Below are 20,272 nucleotides of genomic sequence, written 5' to 3' on the forward strand. Positions count from 1 at the left end.
GATTCATGAATCGCGGTGTTTCGGTACGACTTGTCTTAACTCTAGCACCGTAGTAAGAACCAGAAGATGAAAGATGGAAAGAAAAGGAAATCTGATTGCTTACCACCTTCTTGAAAGTAGCACATGTGCTTACATAGAATGGTTAGTTAATAAACTAATGCGGCTGTTAATAAAAATCGAATATAAGGACACACTTGTAGTAATGCTCCTGCAGATGCAATAAACCCACAAGCCAGATAGCCTTGCATATCCTTGGAGTCTTTTCTTTCCTCCTATCGGGTAAGTCTTGCTGAGTATAATTGAGTACTCAGGGTTTTATTCCCCTGTTGCAGGTGGCAGGTGGATGCTAAAGCTGACCTTTGTGTGTGGATTCCTCCTAGTGGACTCAGAGAGGATTTCCTTTACGCTGCGATCATAGTCTTTATTTATAACTCTCACTAAATGTTTTCATAAATGAAAGTTTTATAATCTATTGTCATAGTTTACATATCAATGATTCATCATGTCATGATTAGATAATTATTTCTGCTGTAATTCTGATCACATGTTTATATTTTGCTATTAAATTAAATTATTCATAACTCTGATAATATGATTATATTCCGCTGTTATAATAATAAATATTATACTCTGATGTTGTATTAAAAGTGATGTAAGAAATGGTTAAGAATGATGTAAGCTTTATTCTCTCATTTGTGATCCTAATGGAAAAATATGGATTTTCGGGTTCTCCCTTGGGGTGTGCCTGACGGAACTGTGTAATTTAGTATTCTCCCTTGAGTGCTTAGTGTCTAATGGAAGACAAGCACTCCTGGGAGGCATTAGATTAGGCGGTTCTGCCACACCAGTCGTGCCCGAGACTGACCTGATACGCCCTGACTATGTCTGCTCGCCCTTGCCCGCGCAAGCACCGTGCCGAGATCGGATGCGCAGCCAGACGACTGGACGCTCCAACAATGTGGAGTCCGGTCGACTCCAGCAAGCACTCTGAGAGGGTTTTTTGCGACTGGGCACGTCTGATCAAGGGTGACCGAACGCACCCCAGAGTCCGGTCCTCTCTGCATCACGAGCCGAGCCGTTGCGCTGCTATGTCAGACTACGTCACATGCGACAAGACGCACCCCCTGCACGTCCGGTCGCCCTTCGCTAGCAGAGTCCGGTCATGAGCCCGAGGCTGCGCCTCTTTGCGCTAACTGATCGGACGCACCAGGGGTGAGTCCGGTCACCCTAGGGCCAGAGTCCGGTCGAGTACCTTCACCTCCTTTTCTTTTTCTATCTTCTCAACCTCTTCACCCTTGCTTCCAAGTTGTTAACCATAGTGTGTACAACTCATGTGCTCGTGTGTTAGCATTTTTCAAAGATTTTTCAAGGGTCAATTATTAGCACACTAGGTCCCTAATACATATGCAAGAATCATGTCAGCTAGTGGCACTCGATAATCGCTTAGCCAAATATTTCCCTTCGTTATAGTATGGCTATCGATTCTAAACACACTTACACCCAGCGCCGGTCCTGAGATTTTGGGGGCCCAAGGCAAGACCATAAAATTGAGGCCTCTCTAGAGGAGCCCCTCAAGAGGAGCCATACCAAACACCACATACATTTATTATCATTTGTATTAGTTTGGATGCTAAGCTAAAATTAATTATCTAGCATGCATGACTTATTCTGCTTGCACCATACACTTTTAAAAAAAATTATCTTCACATACGGGTTATCATCCTCATCGATGTCCAAATTATTATCTACGATAAGGCCTTGCTATCGGGATTAGTAGTAAGAGTATTTGTTTGCTCCTACGCGCAATAATTACTGATTCATCTATATTTCCCTTGTGTTCATATTATTTTCTTAAAAAATATCAGATCCGCCATCTGTATGATCACTTGTTACCCTCTTTTTATTTTCTAACTCCCAACAGCATCATTTGTAGAAGACATGTGCTGGAATGTATAAAATACATTTAGTAATTGAAAACCAGGACAAAGCATACTGTTACCAGGCATGTCTCGTTTCTCTCCGGCTTTTATTCAAAAAAAAAAAATACATACATGCATGCAATTGCCTTTTCTCCTAATACTGTGAGCATGCAAAAGTCTGAGTAGGAGGCGTCGGGATACAGCCATGTATGCAGTCAGGGGCCCTGACAGCTGGGGGCCTGGGGCAGTCGCCCTGCTCGCCTGCCCCTAGGGCTGGGCCTTCTCACATCCTCTACGATGTCTTGAGTGTTAAAACTATATTTGATATTTTTGTCTTGATCTCCTTGGTTTTGTTTTTCTCTTTCTTCTTTTTAAAATTAGAGCTGCATCGTCACATGTGCATCTCCATCTCCATGGACCCCTCATTTGCCCCATCACTTGGTGTGTACCAACCTAGCTCATGATCACACTTGATGATATAAGTTAGTACTTAAGTTTCATCAATTATCCAAAACTAAACTAGAGCTTTTAAACGGGTGGCGCGCGACGCGCGGACAGCATGAGGCACAGGCAGGGTGCACGGCACGAGGCGCAAGCGCGTGGGACGCACGCGACATGAGGCGGGTCCGGTGCGACCGTGCGAGGCGCGAGGTGTAGGAGCACACGCGCCCAAGGCGGCAGGCGCAGGGGCGCGAGGCACGGGGCGCATGTGACGCGAGGCGGGTTCGGTGCGACCGTGCGAGGCGCGAGGTGCAGGGGCGCACGGCGCGAGACGGAAGGGGCAGGGCGCGCGGCGCGAGATGGACGGGTCCGTCATCGAGACGAACGGATGTCTTGATAGGAGCACTAGCGAACTAATACGCCCTGCCCCTCCCGCCTCGCGCCGTGCGCCCCTCGGTGGGCAATCCAGTGAACTGAATTTCGCTCTACTCGTAGAGAGACGAAAACAAACAATGATCGGACTGTTGTGATATATATTTTCACTGCCAGTATTTTTTTTTGAGAGAGAGCACTGCCAGTATTTTATCTTTTTTAATTATTTTTGGAGTAACGGGTGCACTTTGTTATACATGTTTACATCCCTTGGAGATACCTTTCGGCAAGCCTGAAGAGGCGGACATCACGAATGCGTATGCGATGGAGGCTTTCGTGTGCGTCAGGATCCTCTCTAGAGCTCTGCTAAATGTCAACGGTGTTAAATGCTAACCACGTCTCCGCAGAGGTTTCTGACTTTTTATATCAACCTTTTTCGTCAGTTCATTACTTCCATATCAAGATGGCTTGTTTTACGAGACATACTATTTTAGTGAACGAATAATATTTTTCTCTCACAACAAATCAGCGAACAGTACTTTCAGCCATAGCTTTTCAGCAAAACAAACAGGGCCATGGTTGGAAGTTCGGAAGTACGGAGCTTCTTCACATGATAGACTAGCTAGAGCGATGCTTTTCTTCATTATTGTGGAATCTTTTTAAAATCTAGAAAGCCAGAGAAAATCACACGATCACTAGGGAGCGAACAAGAATCACTATTACATTTTTCTCGTAACTCTACCTTCCAAATTATAGATCATCATTTTGACTGTATTCAAGTCATAGTTATATAAATTTGACTAAGTTATTAGGAAAATATATCAACATCTATGAGTTCAAAGAAAATGTTCTATCAAAATATATTTTATGGAGAGTTACAGTGGATTTTGTCTAAGTAGTAGGAAGAATAAAGGAACAGAGAAACGTTATTTGCGTGAAGGAAGCATTTCTCAGTCGAGCCCTTCTTACGAAGGAAATATACACTTGGGCCTGGCCATTGTTCGTATCATGCTTTGTTGGGCTGGCATATGTCAAAGCTAACTAATGTGCTTGAGGTCATTTCGGCCTAGTCCAGGATTAGAATCTGTCCAAATAAGTTCTACTGTTGACGAAACCCAAAAACTTCTCTGAGAAGCCTAATTTGATCCACGTGCAATTCCTTCATAATTATTGTAAAATTCCTGCCTTCCAACGTAACACCTTTATCACCCATTTTAATCATTTTAATCACCACATTGGGTTTGCCATATAAAAGTATAAAGGCTTAACAAATTTATGTGGAATTGGATTGTTGTTTCTCTAATTCTAATCACATAGTAAAATTTATATATCTAGCGAGTATTATTTTGTTTAGTTTTAATTCTTTTCTTATAGTCAATCAAACAATCTAAAATTCGATAAAGGAAAATAATATTAGTATTTATGGCATTAAATATATATTTTGATAATATAAATATTAATAACTAATTTTGTTAACTTAGATAAATTTAAGAAAACTGGTTTGTTATTATGTTAGAACTTTATTATTTGACGTAAATACAAATGCACTTGCTAGCGTCCAGGGCGCTAGCATCCAGACGGTGCCGTGCAAAGGGAGCAAACGGACGCATAACGCGTCTGGCTCATGAAGGAGCGCACCAGCAGTGGACCCCGTACCACCCCGGACGTCGCCCATGCTGTCCTGAACGTTGTCCGCACCGCCATCCGTTCCCACGCACATTCCATGTGCAACACCTAATCGTTTTAAAATAGATAAATGCAACAGTTGCAACATAAAAAAAAAGACAAATAAAACACTTAAAACAAACATCTAAAACACTTGCAAAAACGCCTTAAAAACATTTGAAAGCATTGCAAACATATGCAATATCCAAGATGAAACACTCGTAAACATACGTATGAAACACTTGAAACATATGCTTGCAACATGTATATATATGCAACATCCAGATCTACTTTTACAACATTCAACATTCGTCTGGAACAGATAAAACATTTGAAACATACACTTGAAACATACGTGTATAGCCATTAGAACATGTGCAACATCCCGATCTACTTTTGCAATATCGATATACAACACTTGCAACATACCTATGAAACATATGAAACACTTAGAGCATACTATTATAGCATGCGCTTTTAAAATAGCATCTGCTTGTTGTTTTGACGAATGGAGGCTCGTCGACGCGGAGTGACGCGGAGGTTGCCGGTGTGAAGCTTGTCAGCAGCATGGACCTTAGGCAGGGGTAGAGGCCGAATGGAGCGCGGACACGACAGGAGGCGTAAGTCCGGGGCGAGGCACCCGGTGAGGTCAGACCGCACAGCGCGGCCAAGGGCGAGGTCCGTCCTGGAGCAAAGGTGTGCAGCTCGCTGAGAGAGCACGCGACACGGGCGGGGACGACGCGGGCGACGTACAAAACGAGCGGAAGATTTATACGGGTCCGTTCGGATGGACTAACGACCTGTAAGCATCCTTACCGAAATACAAAATATAGTTACGAAGATCCACCTCGGAGACGAATTGCTCACCGTCCATCGGAGGCAGTTGGCAAGTGACAGAGAGGCGGGTTCTCGTCAGCAATCACAATGTATATGGACCAACTAATCTATATGCATGGGACCCACAATGACATGTTCATAGCTATTGTTACTTTCTACCATGTTCAGCAAGTAGTCTAAAAAGAGGGTCTATGAAAAATAAAATAATCTTCTTTTCACTATTCCAGTCAATAAAAGAGAGAGGAGTGAAATAATAATTTTTTTTATTGTTTATGGATAGCGCATAAGTTTATAGATACTCCCTCTATCCCAATTTATTTGTTGTTTTCGGTTTTCGTGGCACAAGTTTGATTCGATTTATAGAAAATACTAGCAACATTTATATCTCCAAATAAATTTATTAAAAAACTAGATTCAAATATCTTTCCGATGATATCAATTATGTATCATAAATATTAATATTTTTTAATATATATTTTGTTAAAATTGTTTCTTAGGAACGAGAGCGACAGATATTCTGGGACGGAGGGAGTAGCTTTTATTTCCACGGTATTTTGAGAATATTTTAGTCGTATGACTACTCCTATGCACTATTCTCGTCGGAACGACGGAACGGAACACGAGGCGTGGCTGGCGAGAGCGATGCATGCACCTGACGGTCCTTTGAAGATGGGCACTCCCACTTTGCCCATTCCGCCGGTCGAGTCCTCAGATTCAGATCCCCTGCAGTCGGCCTCATCAACTGCAGTCGGCAGTCAACGCATCCCACCGTCCGTTCGCATCCAACGGCTTCTAAACTCAGGTAGTAGGCCACACGATATCTAGCCCAACGACCCATCTAAACTCAGTCAGGTTGCTTTCCCTCCGCCGCCGTCATCCTCGTCGAGCGACCCTGAGCTGCCGCCTTCCTCGTCGACGACGCGAGCTCCGTCGCCTTCATGTTCGGAGCGGACGCCGTGCTCGTGCTGCTGCTCTTCCACTGCCTCCCCGAGTTCGTACAGGGCCACAGGTCCAGCAGGATGGATGGGGCGGTGGCGGGCAGGGGCAGGGGCAGGGCAGGAGCATCAGGACCGCCATGTTCGCCTCCAATGTTGGTTCTCTGATGATGCCCGTCGTCCGCACGCTGGTCTGGCTCGCCGCTGTCGCAACTGCTGCAGCCGAGTCCACAGTTGATGCCCCTAACATGTAGCAACGACGTCGGGGGGAGCTGCAGCACCTTTCGACTCTCTTGATGACCTTGCCGTGCAGTCCTCATCCTCATTCGCATAGCTCTAGAGATTACAAACAGGCTGTGTAGAGAATGGTCAGCGGCGCGGCCAACTGAAATGACAGCATCGAACTCTTTTGCAAACAAGACATGATCATTATGCCAACAATATGTACATTCAGTCATTCACTTGGGCAATTCAGTGATCACATTCTCAAATTTCTAGTCACAGTATCACTTTACAGTCTCACAATCCTATCTAACAACTCTGTTCTAAAGTTTCAGCTCTGCTATTTACAATGTTGTGTCTGAACATCTGAACAGCCTGACGAGCAGAACTGCAGAACCACGGCTGCCCTTCCCTTGAAATCCAGAAGCACGTGGAGAAGGATGTAGCGCTGGTGGTGCTGCATCTTGTACCTCCACGCGAGCAGTCGGAGGCGAAGAACAGCGCGGACCACGGAGGAGAGCACTTAGCCATGAGCGGAGGCGCGGCACTAGACGGCGCGGACCACGGAAGCGAGCACTCAGCAACAAGTGGTGCCGCGGCGTACGGATGCTCGCGTCGGTGGCGCGGTGCTAGACGCCGGCGGCGTAGCAGGCGAGTGAACCTAAGGTCGGGACTCGACGAGCTATGGAGAGCGTGGGCTGTAGTTGGGCCGGACCAGCAGGGTGTGAGCGCATAAATTGGTGGCCAATGCGCGCAGACGTCCGATCCTGAGTTGACGGCACAGATGGCGTGACTGCAGAATGCAGTCATTTCACGTGAAGTTAGACGATCTCATTCCCGAGTCCTCCCGGTCTCTGTCTCGTGCCGTATCTACCTGCAGCGTTGGGATATTTAACTTTTTACCATTATAATCAATGATATTTTATATTTTTAGAATTGACACTACTGTTTTATCAGTGGAGAGAAAAATTTAATATGAAACTATCACTTTTGCTCGTGTGGCACGTTAACACGTCACTCCAGCGCGGATCCGAGTCAGCAACCTCATGCAAAATGACGTCCCTGTCCCTGGCATGTTTATACTCAGAGACAGTCGGACCTTACCTGTAAGCCATCTCTCCCCACCTCTCCTCTCGCTGATGGAGTGGACCCCACCTGTCAGGGTCATCCCCTACCTCTAGCCACTGATCCCCTTCGCTGGCCATGGCTGGGCGACCACGCCCCGTCCGCACCCCTCCCGCGTCCTCAGCATCCCGCACGGACCCGGCTCCTCCGCCGCATCCACCACACCACTGCAGTCACGATCCCTCCACCGTGCGCACCGAGTCAAGCCGCCATGGGCGACATACGATCGAGCTTCCCATTGCCAGGGGTGCCCACTGCTTGTTCCTCCCCCTCTCTGTCGCCCCTCGGGCCCCTCTCCACGCCGCAGACGTCCCCGCCCCTCCCTCTGTCCTCTCTTCTTCTCCACCGCCACCAATCACCGCAGCTACCGCCATTGCCGAGCTTCGGTTCAAGCTTTGGATCTCCACACAGACACCACCATTCGCCTCCCCTCTTCCTCCGTCGGCCTAGCAAGGATACGCCGCCCCTGCTGCACCACTTCTCGGCATCGAACCGTGCCCGCAGCGCCATCCCATCGACGAGAAGCTTGTCGTAATGGTCCTCACTGCCCGCAGCAACAGCACCGGCGGCGGCGCGCCGGCTCCGAGCACGATGCCGCCGCCGGCGTCACCGGCGTCGGCCCCTCCCGCCAGCTCCACCCCACCCCCGTCGTTGTCGCCCGCTCTGCCTAAGGGATCGATGGCTGGAGGTAGGGGATGACCCTGACGGCCGGGTCCACCCATCAGCGTGAGGAGAGGCTTGGAGAGATGGCTGACAAGTGGGGTCCGACTGTCTTTGAGTATAAACACGCCAGGGCCCGGGGCGTCATTTCGCATGGGGCTGCTGACTCGGATCCACGCTGGAGTGATGTGTTGGCGTGCCACGTGAGAAAAAATGATAATTTTATATTAAATTTATCTCTCTGCAGATAAAATCGTAGTATCAATTTAAAAAATGCTATCTAAGATGATGCCACGGTAAAAAGTTAAATATCCCTGCCGGATCGCGCTGCCTCCTCCGCTTTCCTTTCAACGTGCTCCGAGAATCCCGAGCGCGCCGCCCGCGGGCGCCGCGTGCCGTGTGCTGTGCGCGCTCCACAGCCTCCACCCGGCAGGCACCCGCTCCTCGACGCAACTCCCCAGTCCCCACTGGCCAGCAGTCCTCCGTCCATCCACGAGACCACGAGTTCGTGTCCCTCTCCCCCACATGCGGATGCGGGGGCGGCGTCCAAGGGCGAACTACTACTAGTTGCAGACTTGCAGTAAAAAGGGCACGCAAAAAGCGAGCGCCCGCACGCCACGACCCACGAGCGATCGACAGATCGGCCGATGCGGAGGAGCTAGCAGCCGCCCGCCGCGACCTCAACCTGCACCAGCGCCGCACGCCACGGGCGGGGGACGGAAGGATGCGAAGTGGCCGCCCGCGGCGGCGGGCGTCGGTGGGAGGCGAGGGCCCCCCGCCTCATCATCATCCGCCGCAGGGGCGGCCTACACCCTCCTCGCGTCCTCCCCGCCCACCAGCGCCAGCAACGACGGCTGCTCGCCGCACTACCCTCCCGCGCCCGCGTCCGACGACGACGGGCCCTCGTTCGACGCGTCCGTTGCTGCAGCGAAGCTTCCGTTCCAGCAGCAGCAGCCGCACAGGAACAACCCCCAACTCGGTGTCGCGGACTGGCTGCGGCTGCAGCGGCAGTCCAGCGGGAGCAGCGTCGGGGGCGACGACGGCGAGGTATCCTCCACCGTCTCCTCCACCTTCGCCAACGCCGCAGAGTACAGGGACAAGGGCGACGCGGACCGCCCGCCGAGCAGCAGCAGCAAGAGCTGGGCGCAGCAGGCGGAGGAGGCCTACCACCTCCAGCTCGCCCTCGCGCTCCGCCTCTGCTCCGAGGCCTCCTCCGCCGCGGACCCCAACTTCCTCGACTCCTCCACCGCCGCCGCCGCCGACCACCTCCAGCACATTGCATCGCCTCAATCCCTCTCCCACCGCTTCTGGGTCTGCACATTTCTCTCCCTCTCTTACACTTACAGTTACTACCGCTGCTTGAAATGTGGCGAATGTCTGAGTTCTCCGAGTGACCACCGCGTCGTTCGCAGGTCAACGGCAGCCTGTCCTACTCCGACAAGGTCCCGGATGGCTTCTACCTCATCCAGGGGATGGATCCCTTCATATGGACGCTCTGCAACGACGTGCACGACGGCGGCCTCGTCCCCTCCATTGAGTCTCTCAAGGCTGTCAATCCCACCGATTCTGCCATCGAGGTGGTCGTCGTAGATAAAGTGGCGGACTATGACCTGCGGCAGCTGATAAGCATGGCCATTGACATTTCTCGGAATCGTGCCGACTCCAAGGAGATCGCCACTCGACTCGCTGCCGTTGTGTCCACAAAGATGGGGTGAGTAATGCAACTGCATTTCTCATTTGATGTACTTGGTTGTCTATCTTAATTCTTACGTGCACATTTCCGTCAAAGGGGATCAGTAGCAGCTACCGAGGAACACGAGTTGGGTCCCCGGTGGAGAGACTCTGTTGGGTTCCTGAAGATTAGCTCAGGGTCTGTTGTACTTCCCATCGGAAAGCTATCAATTGGCTTTTGCTGCCACCGAGCATTACTGTTCAAGGTGATCTTGCTTCTTGCTCGTACATTGTGTACTGAGCAGATGCTGACATGTCACTCCAGTCACAATATTTTATGACATAATATTGGAACGTAGTATCTGTCTTCTTTTCTATGATGTAGTTGCAATTATTTCTTTGCTAAGATTCTAAGCTGGCCTTGTGTCTTGTGTGGCATTCTCGTTCTCTCTGAAATTAAAGCTCATATCATGAATAATTTTCTAGTGTTAATCCAATCATATTGATCTTTTATAAGGAGAAAAGTTGCTCCACCTTGAAGTATCATATATGATTCACTATTTTATTTACCATCACCCTATTCTTGTCAATTCCATTTTCTTGCATTGATCCTACCTGCTTTCGTTGCAAGCAAAACAAAAAGACCCTGGCGGACTCCATCAATCTGCCCTGTCGCGTTGTGAAGGGATGCAAGTACTGCAAAGCTGGTGCTGCCACTTCTTGCTTGGTGCGATTTGGTCATGACAGGTTGTATCCTTTCAAATGACCTTTACTCTTAGTACTATTTCGAACTATAACAAAGATGAGAATAACAGAATACTTAAGTGAAAGTTATGGTACTCTTATTTAGTGCACTTGGTGAAAGTTCTCAAGTATATCTGAAAATCTTGAAAATGAAAGATCTAATTGACATGCATAATGCATTTCCCAGATAACTGATTTTGCAGTGATACATATGCATGAGGCTGGTCCTGCTGATATCACACTCTTTTCTCAACTGTTTAAAACTTTGGAGGATAAGATGAATACAAAAAATATAGCAGTCATTCTAGAAAAGAAATCTAGATGGACATTCTAATTTTAACATATTTTAACCAGATTTTATTTTGTTCATGTTGCAGCTGTCAATTTTGGCAGATGTTGACGGTGCTTAATCAGTTATTGACTTTATTTTTTTCCTGATACAGGGAATATCTAATTGATTTAATTGGGAACCTAGGATTCTTATCTGAACCTGACTCCCTCTTGAATGGACTATCGTCCATCTCGGTTTCTTCACCATTGCGCCCACCCAAACATGACTCAGCTGACATTTCTGATAATTTCAAGTTGTTGGCCAAGCAATATTTCCTTGATTGTCAGTCGTTAAATCTCATGTTCAGTGATCCAGCAGCTGGTATCTCTCTGCACGCTGAACAATATAAGATTCAGGATCTCTTGGAAATGTCATCTGATATATACATTGAATAGTTTTAGGAACGGATGAGCCTATGGGATCCAATCTAGGTCCAAACTCATCACATGCAACAAACAGTGATTGTCAAGCTACCTTTACTCATCTTAAGGATGGTACTCAACGCGGTAGTCAAGATGGGAATTTTATAATGCAGAGGAGGTACTCAGATAAGATTCTATCTAAAAAGTAAGGTTGATCTTTCAATATCCAAAGTTGATTTTATTAAAAACATTTCCAGTTCCCCAGAGGATACTCAATCTGGACTAAGTGATCCCTTTAGCGATATGTCCCTTGAGATAGAAGACTTGATTATCCCATGGAGTGAGCTTGTTCTGAAAGAGAAAATTGGTGCAGGTGTGTTTCCTCCTGAATTCTGTACTTACCAGCTGTATTTAGGTTTTTATTCTCCATTGTTACAGTATCACAACATGCACTTTTCTATTGCATTATGTCTACTCTTTTAGCCAAAATTTAATTGTTTACCTGAATCGAGGTTTTCAGGTCCTGTAGACCTGCGTCTTGAAAATTAGAACAATTACATAGTCATCTTTTGAAAATTTAAATGTTTTTTCTATTTTTATACTAATGAGGAAAAGTTCCAGGTTCTTTTGGTACTGTGCACCGTGCAGATTGGAATGGTTCGGTATGTTTTTTGTCACTTATCACAAGTATCCTTTTGCAGTTCGGGATAATGGATATTCTCTATATCTCGGTAGAGACATAAACACATTATTTTAATATGGGACATTTTAATTATGTTGGTTACAAAACAAGGCATTCAGCTGCTTATATTAGTCAGCATTTTAGAATAAACACCAGTGGCCTGAATTTATCACAATCCATCTTTTGCTTACAATAGTAGTCTGACAAGGATGGAAGGGTTCAATTAACGGGGCTATTCTTTAACCCAGGATGTCGCAGTAAAGATTCTAATGGAGCAGGACTTCCACCCAGAGCGTCTCAAAGAATTTTTGAGAGAGGTATAACTACGAGATAGCATTTTGTGCACTTATCAGTCACATAGTTCCTGCTGAACTTTTTCTCATGGTATCTTTGCAGCTTAAGAAACAGTGTTCTGAATATGTCCTCGTATAAATGGATTATGCAATGTAATAATGTACCCTACATATGACTAGATGCTTATTCAGATTAAATTTTGTGTCCATAGAAATCAATGTCCAGAGGATTCTTCAAATATTGAATACTTACGCTGTTGCGCCTCATTGAAGTACTATAAATATGCATTGCTGTAGCATTTTGATGTTCATTTGTCATTTACTGTGTTGAGGATTCTCCTTTGTAGGTTGCAATTATGAGAAGTTTGCGACATCCGAACATTGTTCTTCTTATGGGCGCTGTCACTCAGCCACCTAACCTTTCAATTGTGACTGAATACCTGTCAAGGTGTGTCTTTACTTTCTGATTACTTTTTCAAATATACTATCTGTACGCCCCTAGAGCTAGTCCAAGGTTCCAGGACCAACCTGTTTATTTCCTATGTGCAGAGGTAGCCTGTACAGACTTTTACACAGGCATGGTGCAAGGGAAAATCTGGATGAGCGGCGCCGCTTGAGTATGGCTTTCGACGTGGTAAAAAACTTGTTTAAATAATGCTTACTGAAACTGTGGAGTATAGTGGAGATGTGGGTTTATAGTGAACGACATGTTTGCAGGCCCAACATGTTTGATTAGATTTTCATAAGCATGAAGCTATCAATTTTGGGTTTTATGTGCACCGAAGTCCTTGATCAAAACGAAAGATGGTTAGAATGCAACAAAAAAGATCATACACGAAACCTGAAATATATTGGCACTGAAGAGCATGGCTACGCACTATAAGCTGTAGGTGACCATTGAGGGTCATGGAAGGGTACACTACACTGCTACAGTACTGCTGTTGTGCAGCAGTGTGTTGCTGCCATTGCTATCGAAGCTATGGCACCGCTATAGTAGGCTATTCGGAAGGATAAATACTTTCTTCAATAAAGTCGACATTGACCTTTCAGTTGAAATTGAAGCAATCGTCGTTTAATACTCTATTGTTTGTGATCTTCTATGTACAGGCAAAAGGGATGAATTATCTTCATAAGCGTAATCCTCCAATTGTCCACCGGGATCTAAAGTCACCAAACCTGTTGGTTGACAAAAAGTACACTGTGAAAGTATGACAATTCTGATTTTGCTTTTACTTTCATTAGGAAAAGAACTTGCCTTCAGTGACTTAATGATTGCAGTAATAAAATTTATAACTTTATGATTCATCATTTATATTTTTGTAATATTCTTGTTACAAGCTATAGTTTTTATGTTTATTATGATTAGGTCTCATCACAAAAGAAAAAAAAGGGATAAAGTGCAGTGTATTTTGATGACCCTTAGAATGTTCCCTTTCTAATATAATCATTTGCTACCTGTGTAACGTCATGTCTTCTCTTCTAACTACCTTAACTGAAGTACTCCTGCTATTCTGCAGGCCTGTGACTTTGGTCTCTCCAGATTGAAGGCAAACACATTTCTGTCTTCCAAGACTGCAGCAGGGACTGTAAGTTGTATTGTTTTATTGTTCTGTTTAGTATATTTTGTTTTGTTATGAAATCTATGAGGCTTAAGTGTTATTCTGTGTCATGTTATCTAGCCTGAGTGGATGGCGCCAGAAGTTCTTCGTGACGATCCCTCAAATGAGAAGTCTGATGTTTACAGCTTTGGTGTTATCCTATGGGAGATTATGACATTGCAGCAGCCATGGAGTAATTTAAATGCAGCTCAGGTTTGCGTCTCATGCTTTATGCATCACAGTATCACACTGACGTTTTCTAGCTTCAGATATTCCTCATTGAGCAAATCCTTGAGTTCTATATTTTTTGTTAAAAAAAACAACGTTACTTGCAGGTCGTAGCAGCTGTTGGTTTCAAGGGACGAAGGCTTGAGATCCCAAGCAGTGTTGATCCGAAAGTGGCGGCAGTAATTGAGTCCTGCTGGGTCAGGTATCTAATACTTAACATACCTGCTATTATGCATCTTCTCATTACTCAACTATCAAAGTTGTTTTGATGGACCATTTTATTTGTGTTCTCAGAGAACCCTGGAGACGACCCTCTTTTGCTAGTATCATGGAATCCCTGAAACCTCTCATCAAGACATTCCCACCCAATCAACTCCTGGAAGAAAATTAGTTACACTTCGCAAAAACTTCGACATCCAGTAACACGAGCTTCTGACATCTGAGTCAGCATAGCTCAGTATTTATTAAATAGTTCCAGTTATTCTTTATATTATAGTTACATTTGAGTATAAAATTTATTCAGATTATAGATCCTACAGGCTACCGCATTTGTCATATTCATCAAGAAAGCGGATTTCTGACATCATACTTATTGTAGTGTATTCTCTGACTCCCTCCGTCCTAAAATAAATGCATATCTCGCTTTTCGAGGTTAAACTTTTTTTAAGTTTGACTATGTGGGGGTATGGCCCTTGATACCCACAGCAGACCACATGGGCTGCGCCCCCTAGAGGTGGCCCAACCCATAAGATCACGGCGTTGCTCGGCGAACACCGCAAGACATTGTATAGTACCAAATAGGATACTTTACTTTAACCCTGTCCCTCCAGACTATATAAGGAGAGGCAGGGGTCCCCAAGCGGATAGGCTATATCAAGTTACTTGGTCGTCCAGATCAATACAATACACCAAAGACACATGACGTAGGGTATTACGTCGATCAGACGGCCTGAATATGTCTAAATCGTTGTCTTTGCGCCTTGTGTCACCATCCGGTTTCTAATTACGCGCACCCCCACTGACAAATCTACCATCGCGGGATACCCCTCGGTGGACTACCGAGCATATTCTGTCGACAGTTGGCGTGTCAGGTAGGGGTGTGCGCTTGATCCCATGGCGAGCCAGATAGACCTTAAATCAACAACGCGTTCTCGTCGTCAATCTCGTGGAGATTCATATCGGTCCACGACGACGATTCATCGCTGCTACACCAGCCCCTGTGACAGCAGATCCGATCTCAGAACCACCTCCGAGGTCGTCTTCACCAACAACTCACCGCCCGCCAGGTGCTCACCGTCAACGCCGACCAGACAACGCCATATGCCGTCGACCAGATGCTCCATCCAAAGCTAAGTCACGCTTTAATATTCTTCTAAATATTCTCCGATCTTCGTATATCGCCACAATGTTTCTCCAAACTGTTTTATTCATATTTGTTCTTCAAACGATTTTTCGAACCCCCGAACAGTCCTGTTGATGCTCGGACGCCTCCAGAGACGGCCTTGTCTCCGGCTCCTCCCTACACGTGCTATGGGCTCCGCGCTCTGCGTTATGGGTGGTCGGCAGAGGCTCCTTGGTCACACCTGTTCCTCCTACACGTGCACGGGCTCCGCGCTCGACGTTATGGACTATGGGCTAGCTAGGGCTGGAGACTTAGCTATACACTAACTGTTCGGGCGGTTTATATTAAACATAAATATATTTTTCATGCCAACTGATCGCTGAACTGCATACGTCGTTTCATCACCATTGCTGATTTTTCTCCAGAGTTCATTTATTTTTACATCATGTACTACCCATTCTACATATTTGTATTGCAGGGTCATCATCTAGGTGATCGGACCACCTGGTGCTCGGATTTCTCCACCGATCTACTGGTCGGACCGCTTGGTTCATCGACTTCGTCGCCAACTAGTTGATCGGACTGTTTGCCGGTCGCTTCTACTCAATGTCCACTTCGCCGCCGACCAGTTGACCAGACTAATCGTCGCTCATGCTTCATCGCTAGCTACGCCGGTTACTCCTCGGCGCACGGATACTTTGCGCTCGAGGACTAAGTGGGCATACTTCACCGCACGGACGTCGTCAGCTACGTCGGTGCTCGGACCTCGCCGCCTACGCCGAGGACTCCTTGCTCCTCGGTGCTCGGTCATCGTCAGCGATGCCGGTGACTCCTTGCTCCTCGGTGCTCGGTCATCGTCAGCAATGTCGGGGACTCCTCGCTTCTCGGTGCTCGGTCATCGCCAGCGACGCCGGGGACTCCTCGCTCCTCGGTACTCGGACATCATCGCCTACGCTGGGGACTCCTCGCTCATCGGTGCTCGAACATCGCCAGCGACGCCGGGGACTTCTCGCTCCTCGGTGCTTGGTCATCGCCAGCGATGCCGGGGACTCCTCGCTCCTCGCTCCTCGGTGCTCGGTCATCGCCGCCTACGCCGGGGACTCCTTGCTCCTCGGTTCCCAGTCATCGCCAGCTACGCCGAGAACTCCCTGGGTGGTCGGACATCGCCGGCTACGCCAGGGACTCCTCAGTGCTCGGATCTTGCTACGTCTCATCGGCGTGCTATCAAGCTGCTCCATACTATTCGGATCAGGGTGCTGATCTTGGGCAGCACGTCTGGGGTCTTGATACGCGCATGTCAGACGACGTCGGCAAGCTTTCAGACTTCTTTGACCCTGCTATAAAATTCATTCTTCATCTTTCAGCAGGCTCAGGGACTAAGTGGGCACACTTCACCTTGCGGTGAATGTGCTTGTTCTTATCTCGAGGCTACGCCCAGGGACTGGCTGCCTGCTCGGCTGGTCTTCTACTTTCTGACCCTGGTACCACGTGACTACGTCACCTACTGTCAGGCTCGGGGACTAGTTGTGGGGGGTATGGCCCCCGGATACCCACGGCAGACCACATGGGCTGCGCCCCTAGGGGTGGCCCAGCCTATAAGATCAAGACGTGCACGGCGCTGCTCGGCGTGCACCGCAAGACATTGTATAGTACCAAATAGGATACTTTACTTGTAATCCTGTCCCTACAGACTATATAAGGAGAGGTAGGGGTCCCCTAGCGGATAGGCTACATCAAGCTACTTGGTCGTTCAGATCAATACAATACACCAAAGACACATGACGTAGGGTATTACGTCGATCAGATGGCCCGAACCTGTCTAAATCGCTGTCTCTGCGCCTTATGTCACCATCCGGTTCCTAATTAGGCGCACCCCCACCGACAAATCTATCATCGTGGGATACCCCTCGATGGACTGCCGAGCATATTCTGTCGACAGACTAGCTATATAGAGAATTGTATCAATATTTGTATCTTCAAATAGGTTTACTATGAAAGGACATTCCATGATAAATATAATGATGCTTATTACACATCATAAATATCAGTACTTTTGTGTATATATTTGATAAGCTTAAAAAAGTTGACTCTTCGAGAAATGAGATATGTACATTTATTTTGGGTAGAGGAAGTATATAGGAAAAGGAACAAGCTGCGAATAAATTCCGTCACTACAGGCTTAACACGATCTTCAGTATTGAGCGTAGCTTGATTTCCTACCCCCGTAATTCCTTATGAAATCTTTTTTTTAGAACTCCTTATGGGATATTAATATGGCACAAGGGAGTTTTATTATGTATATCATGTTATTATTTGCTTCTTATGGTGGACGTTTGCTGTGACTTTGGAATAATTTGTATTTATTGACGTATGTAGAGATTGGGATGTTTTCTTGTTCCATAAGAGCATCTCTAAGAGTTTGCTATCTCAACTTGGCATCTATATAATTTTGGCAAAACAAGAAAAAATAGCCTTCAACAGTTTGGCAAAACAACTTGGCATCAATAGCAACTTGGCAAATCTTACCTCCGCGCGCGCAAATATACGCGCGCGTATACTGCTTGGCATCCGGGGCTCTTCGTTTCTTAGCGGGGCCCTTCGTTCGCTTAGCGGGGCTCTTCGTTCACTTAGCGGGCCTCTTCGTTTTGTTAACGGGTTTTTTTATTTTACCAAGTCAAAAATGTCAAACTCTCGGACATAGATTGTTTTTTTACTTGACATATAATTTTGGGAGTTGGCAAATCATAAGATTTATCAAGTAAAATTTGATAAACTCTTGGAGATGCTCTAATTTGATAAGTTCAACCTTTGCTTTGGATCGCAGATCTTGAAACACCCAAAAGAGAGGTTACCTTTGATTAGTGGCTTTAGGGTATACGGATGTAGTCATGTTATGGGCTGTACGTAGCAACTAATAGTTGTAGGAAAAAGGTTAAATTGAGGAGTTTTTTTTTACCTGTACGGCTCTAGGAAAAATGGCTCTTCCTTATATGCTCTTTGTTTTTAACTTACTTGTATAGCCTTGAAACGAACTTTCATTACTTTTATGGCTTCCGTTCGTTTTTTCACTTGACGGTGTTAAGTCAAGGGTAGAAAGACCATTTTGCCCTTGGCGTAAAAAAAATAAATTGTAGAGTTTTGTTTGAGTGTTGTATATTTGGAGTCTTATTAAGCAAATAAATTTACACATAATAGTAGGGCATATTTGGAGTATGTAATACACGTAACAGTACATATTTAGAATAGTATTAAGCAAATAGGACACATAACAACATATTATATGCTCTAAAAATTTTCACACATGCATTGCAATTAACCAAGTCTCACATAAATAAGGTCTCACATAAATCCACCATAGTTTCAGTCACATAAATAAGGTCTCACATAAATAAGGTCACGCAAGAGTGCGAATTCAAACATACATTGGTCTCACATACAACTAGCAAATTTAATAGGCATATCACAAATCAGAGCCTTCTTTTGCTTCGTGTGCTTATGGCAGGGCTGCTAGGAAATATTGCCTTGCTTCTTGTACCCATCGATGCGCTGTCAAGTGGCACCTTCGGAATGTCTGCAACTTTTTCTTTGGAAGGCCTAGCTTCTTCTTGATGGGTGTCAGCTTCCTTTTAACTTGAGCAGGTCGATCTTCACGTGAAGCAATAGAAAGTGATTCAGGCTGATTTGACCCACTTCTTGACCTACAAATGTTATACATTGACAATGGTTTAGATAAGAGGGAAAAATTGGATTCATGTAACTGAAATTCAGAATTAGAAAACGTACAATTTTGAACGTTCAGAGTTGGAGCTAGTGCAGTTTCTCTTTTTCTTACTTGAAACCTCCAAGCTGTGGCTATCATGGTAGTCAAATAATGAAGTTTTCAAAGCGAGATGTGATGATATAGAGAGATTTCAGCAATATATAAATTACCTTTTAGAGGCTTCAGGTGTACAATCATCACTTTTCCTCTTTTTAGAAGATGTTATTTTCAAGTTTTGACTACAATGACAAATTAGTTGGTACTTAGAATCCATCAGAAGTGCGAAATAACCATGTGAGAAAGGAAGAAATACCAAACCTTGGAGGAAAAGACATGGATGTCGCTGGTGCATCTTCCTCTAAAGGCACAATGGAACTTTGGGCTGATTTGGTGTTCCTTGCCCTCTTCTTTGGTTCTCCTCTGAAATAAGAATAGAATCAATATCATGTACTTTATAAAGGAAAAACATAAATGGTAGAGAAGACTAGACAAGTTATTACCTGATTGCTTTCATAGCTTCAATGTCTTCTAGTCTGCCTCTCTTGCAATTATGCCAATGATGTCCATAGTCCATACAAATAGGGCACTGGTGTTGTCCTTTTCTCTTTTTCTTGTCACCAATACCTTTGTGCCTTTCAGTTTTAGGCCTACCAGCAACTGGTGTCAATAAAGGTGGGTGCATGAAAAATTCATGGTTGGATTTAGGCCACTGAGACTTGTCTGGCATAGCAGGAACCAGCTGACTGTATGTAACTCTAAATTTCTCAACCGAGTAGTACAAGTCAACATAATTCTCTATTAGTGCATCGCTAAGGGATGTGATGAATGCTAGTGCATGTTTGCAAGGAATCCCAGAAACACTCTCTTGTAGTACAAGTCAACATAATTCTCTAGTACAAGTCGTTTTAATGCTAGCTCCTTACCATCATACACTCTCTTGTAGTTGATATTTACCTTATGGTGTTCTTTTAATTTGTTCGCCAATGCCGCTGCACCCAAAGTTGCATCCACTATGAGGAAGTCCTTCACCTTTTCACATATCCAAAATGACCCAAAGTTGCATCCACTATGAGGAAGTCCTTCAC

At 45.7% G+C, this 20,272-nt stretch overlaps 1 protein-coding gene across 1 annotated transcript; it reads left to right on the forward strand.

The window, feature by feature from the left end:
* Window positions 1–8,050: 8,050 nt before the first annotated feature.
* Window positions 8,051–14,621, forward strand: LOC136534504 (serine/threonine-protein kinase CTR1-like). The gene is made up of 18 exons (XM_066526929.1): window positions 8,051–8,204; window positions 8,424–8,431; window positions 8,744–9,487; window positions 9,589–9,887; window positions 9,966–10,113; window positions 10,479–10,594; window positions 11,035–11,243; window positions 11,324–11,462; window positions 11,542–11,657; window positions 11,906–11,946; window positions 12,215–12,283; window positions 12,607–12,707; window positions 12,809–12,893; window positions 13,367–13,465; window positions 13,777–13,845; window positions 13,939–14,070; window positions 14,193–14,287; window positions 14,380–14,621. The coding sequence occupies exons 1-18, from the start codon at window positions 8,051–8,053 to the stop codon at window positions 14,474–14,476; spliced, it is 2,721 nt and encodes a 906-aa protein (XP_066383026.1). The 3' UTR covers window positions 14,477–14,621.
* Window positions 14,622–20,272: the final 5,651 nt, after the last annotated feature.

This window comes from Miscanthus floridulus, unplaced genomic scaffold (genome assembly GCF_019320115.1).
Source record: "Miscanthus floridulus cultivar M001 unplaced genomic scaffold, ASM1932011v1 os_2014_2, whole genome shotgun sequence".
NCBI lineage: Eukaryota > Viridiplantae > Streptophyta > Magnoliopsida > Poales > Poaceae > Miscanthus > Miscanthus floridulus.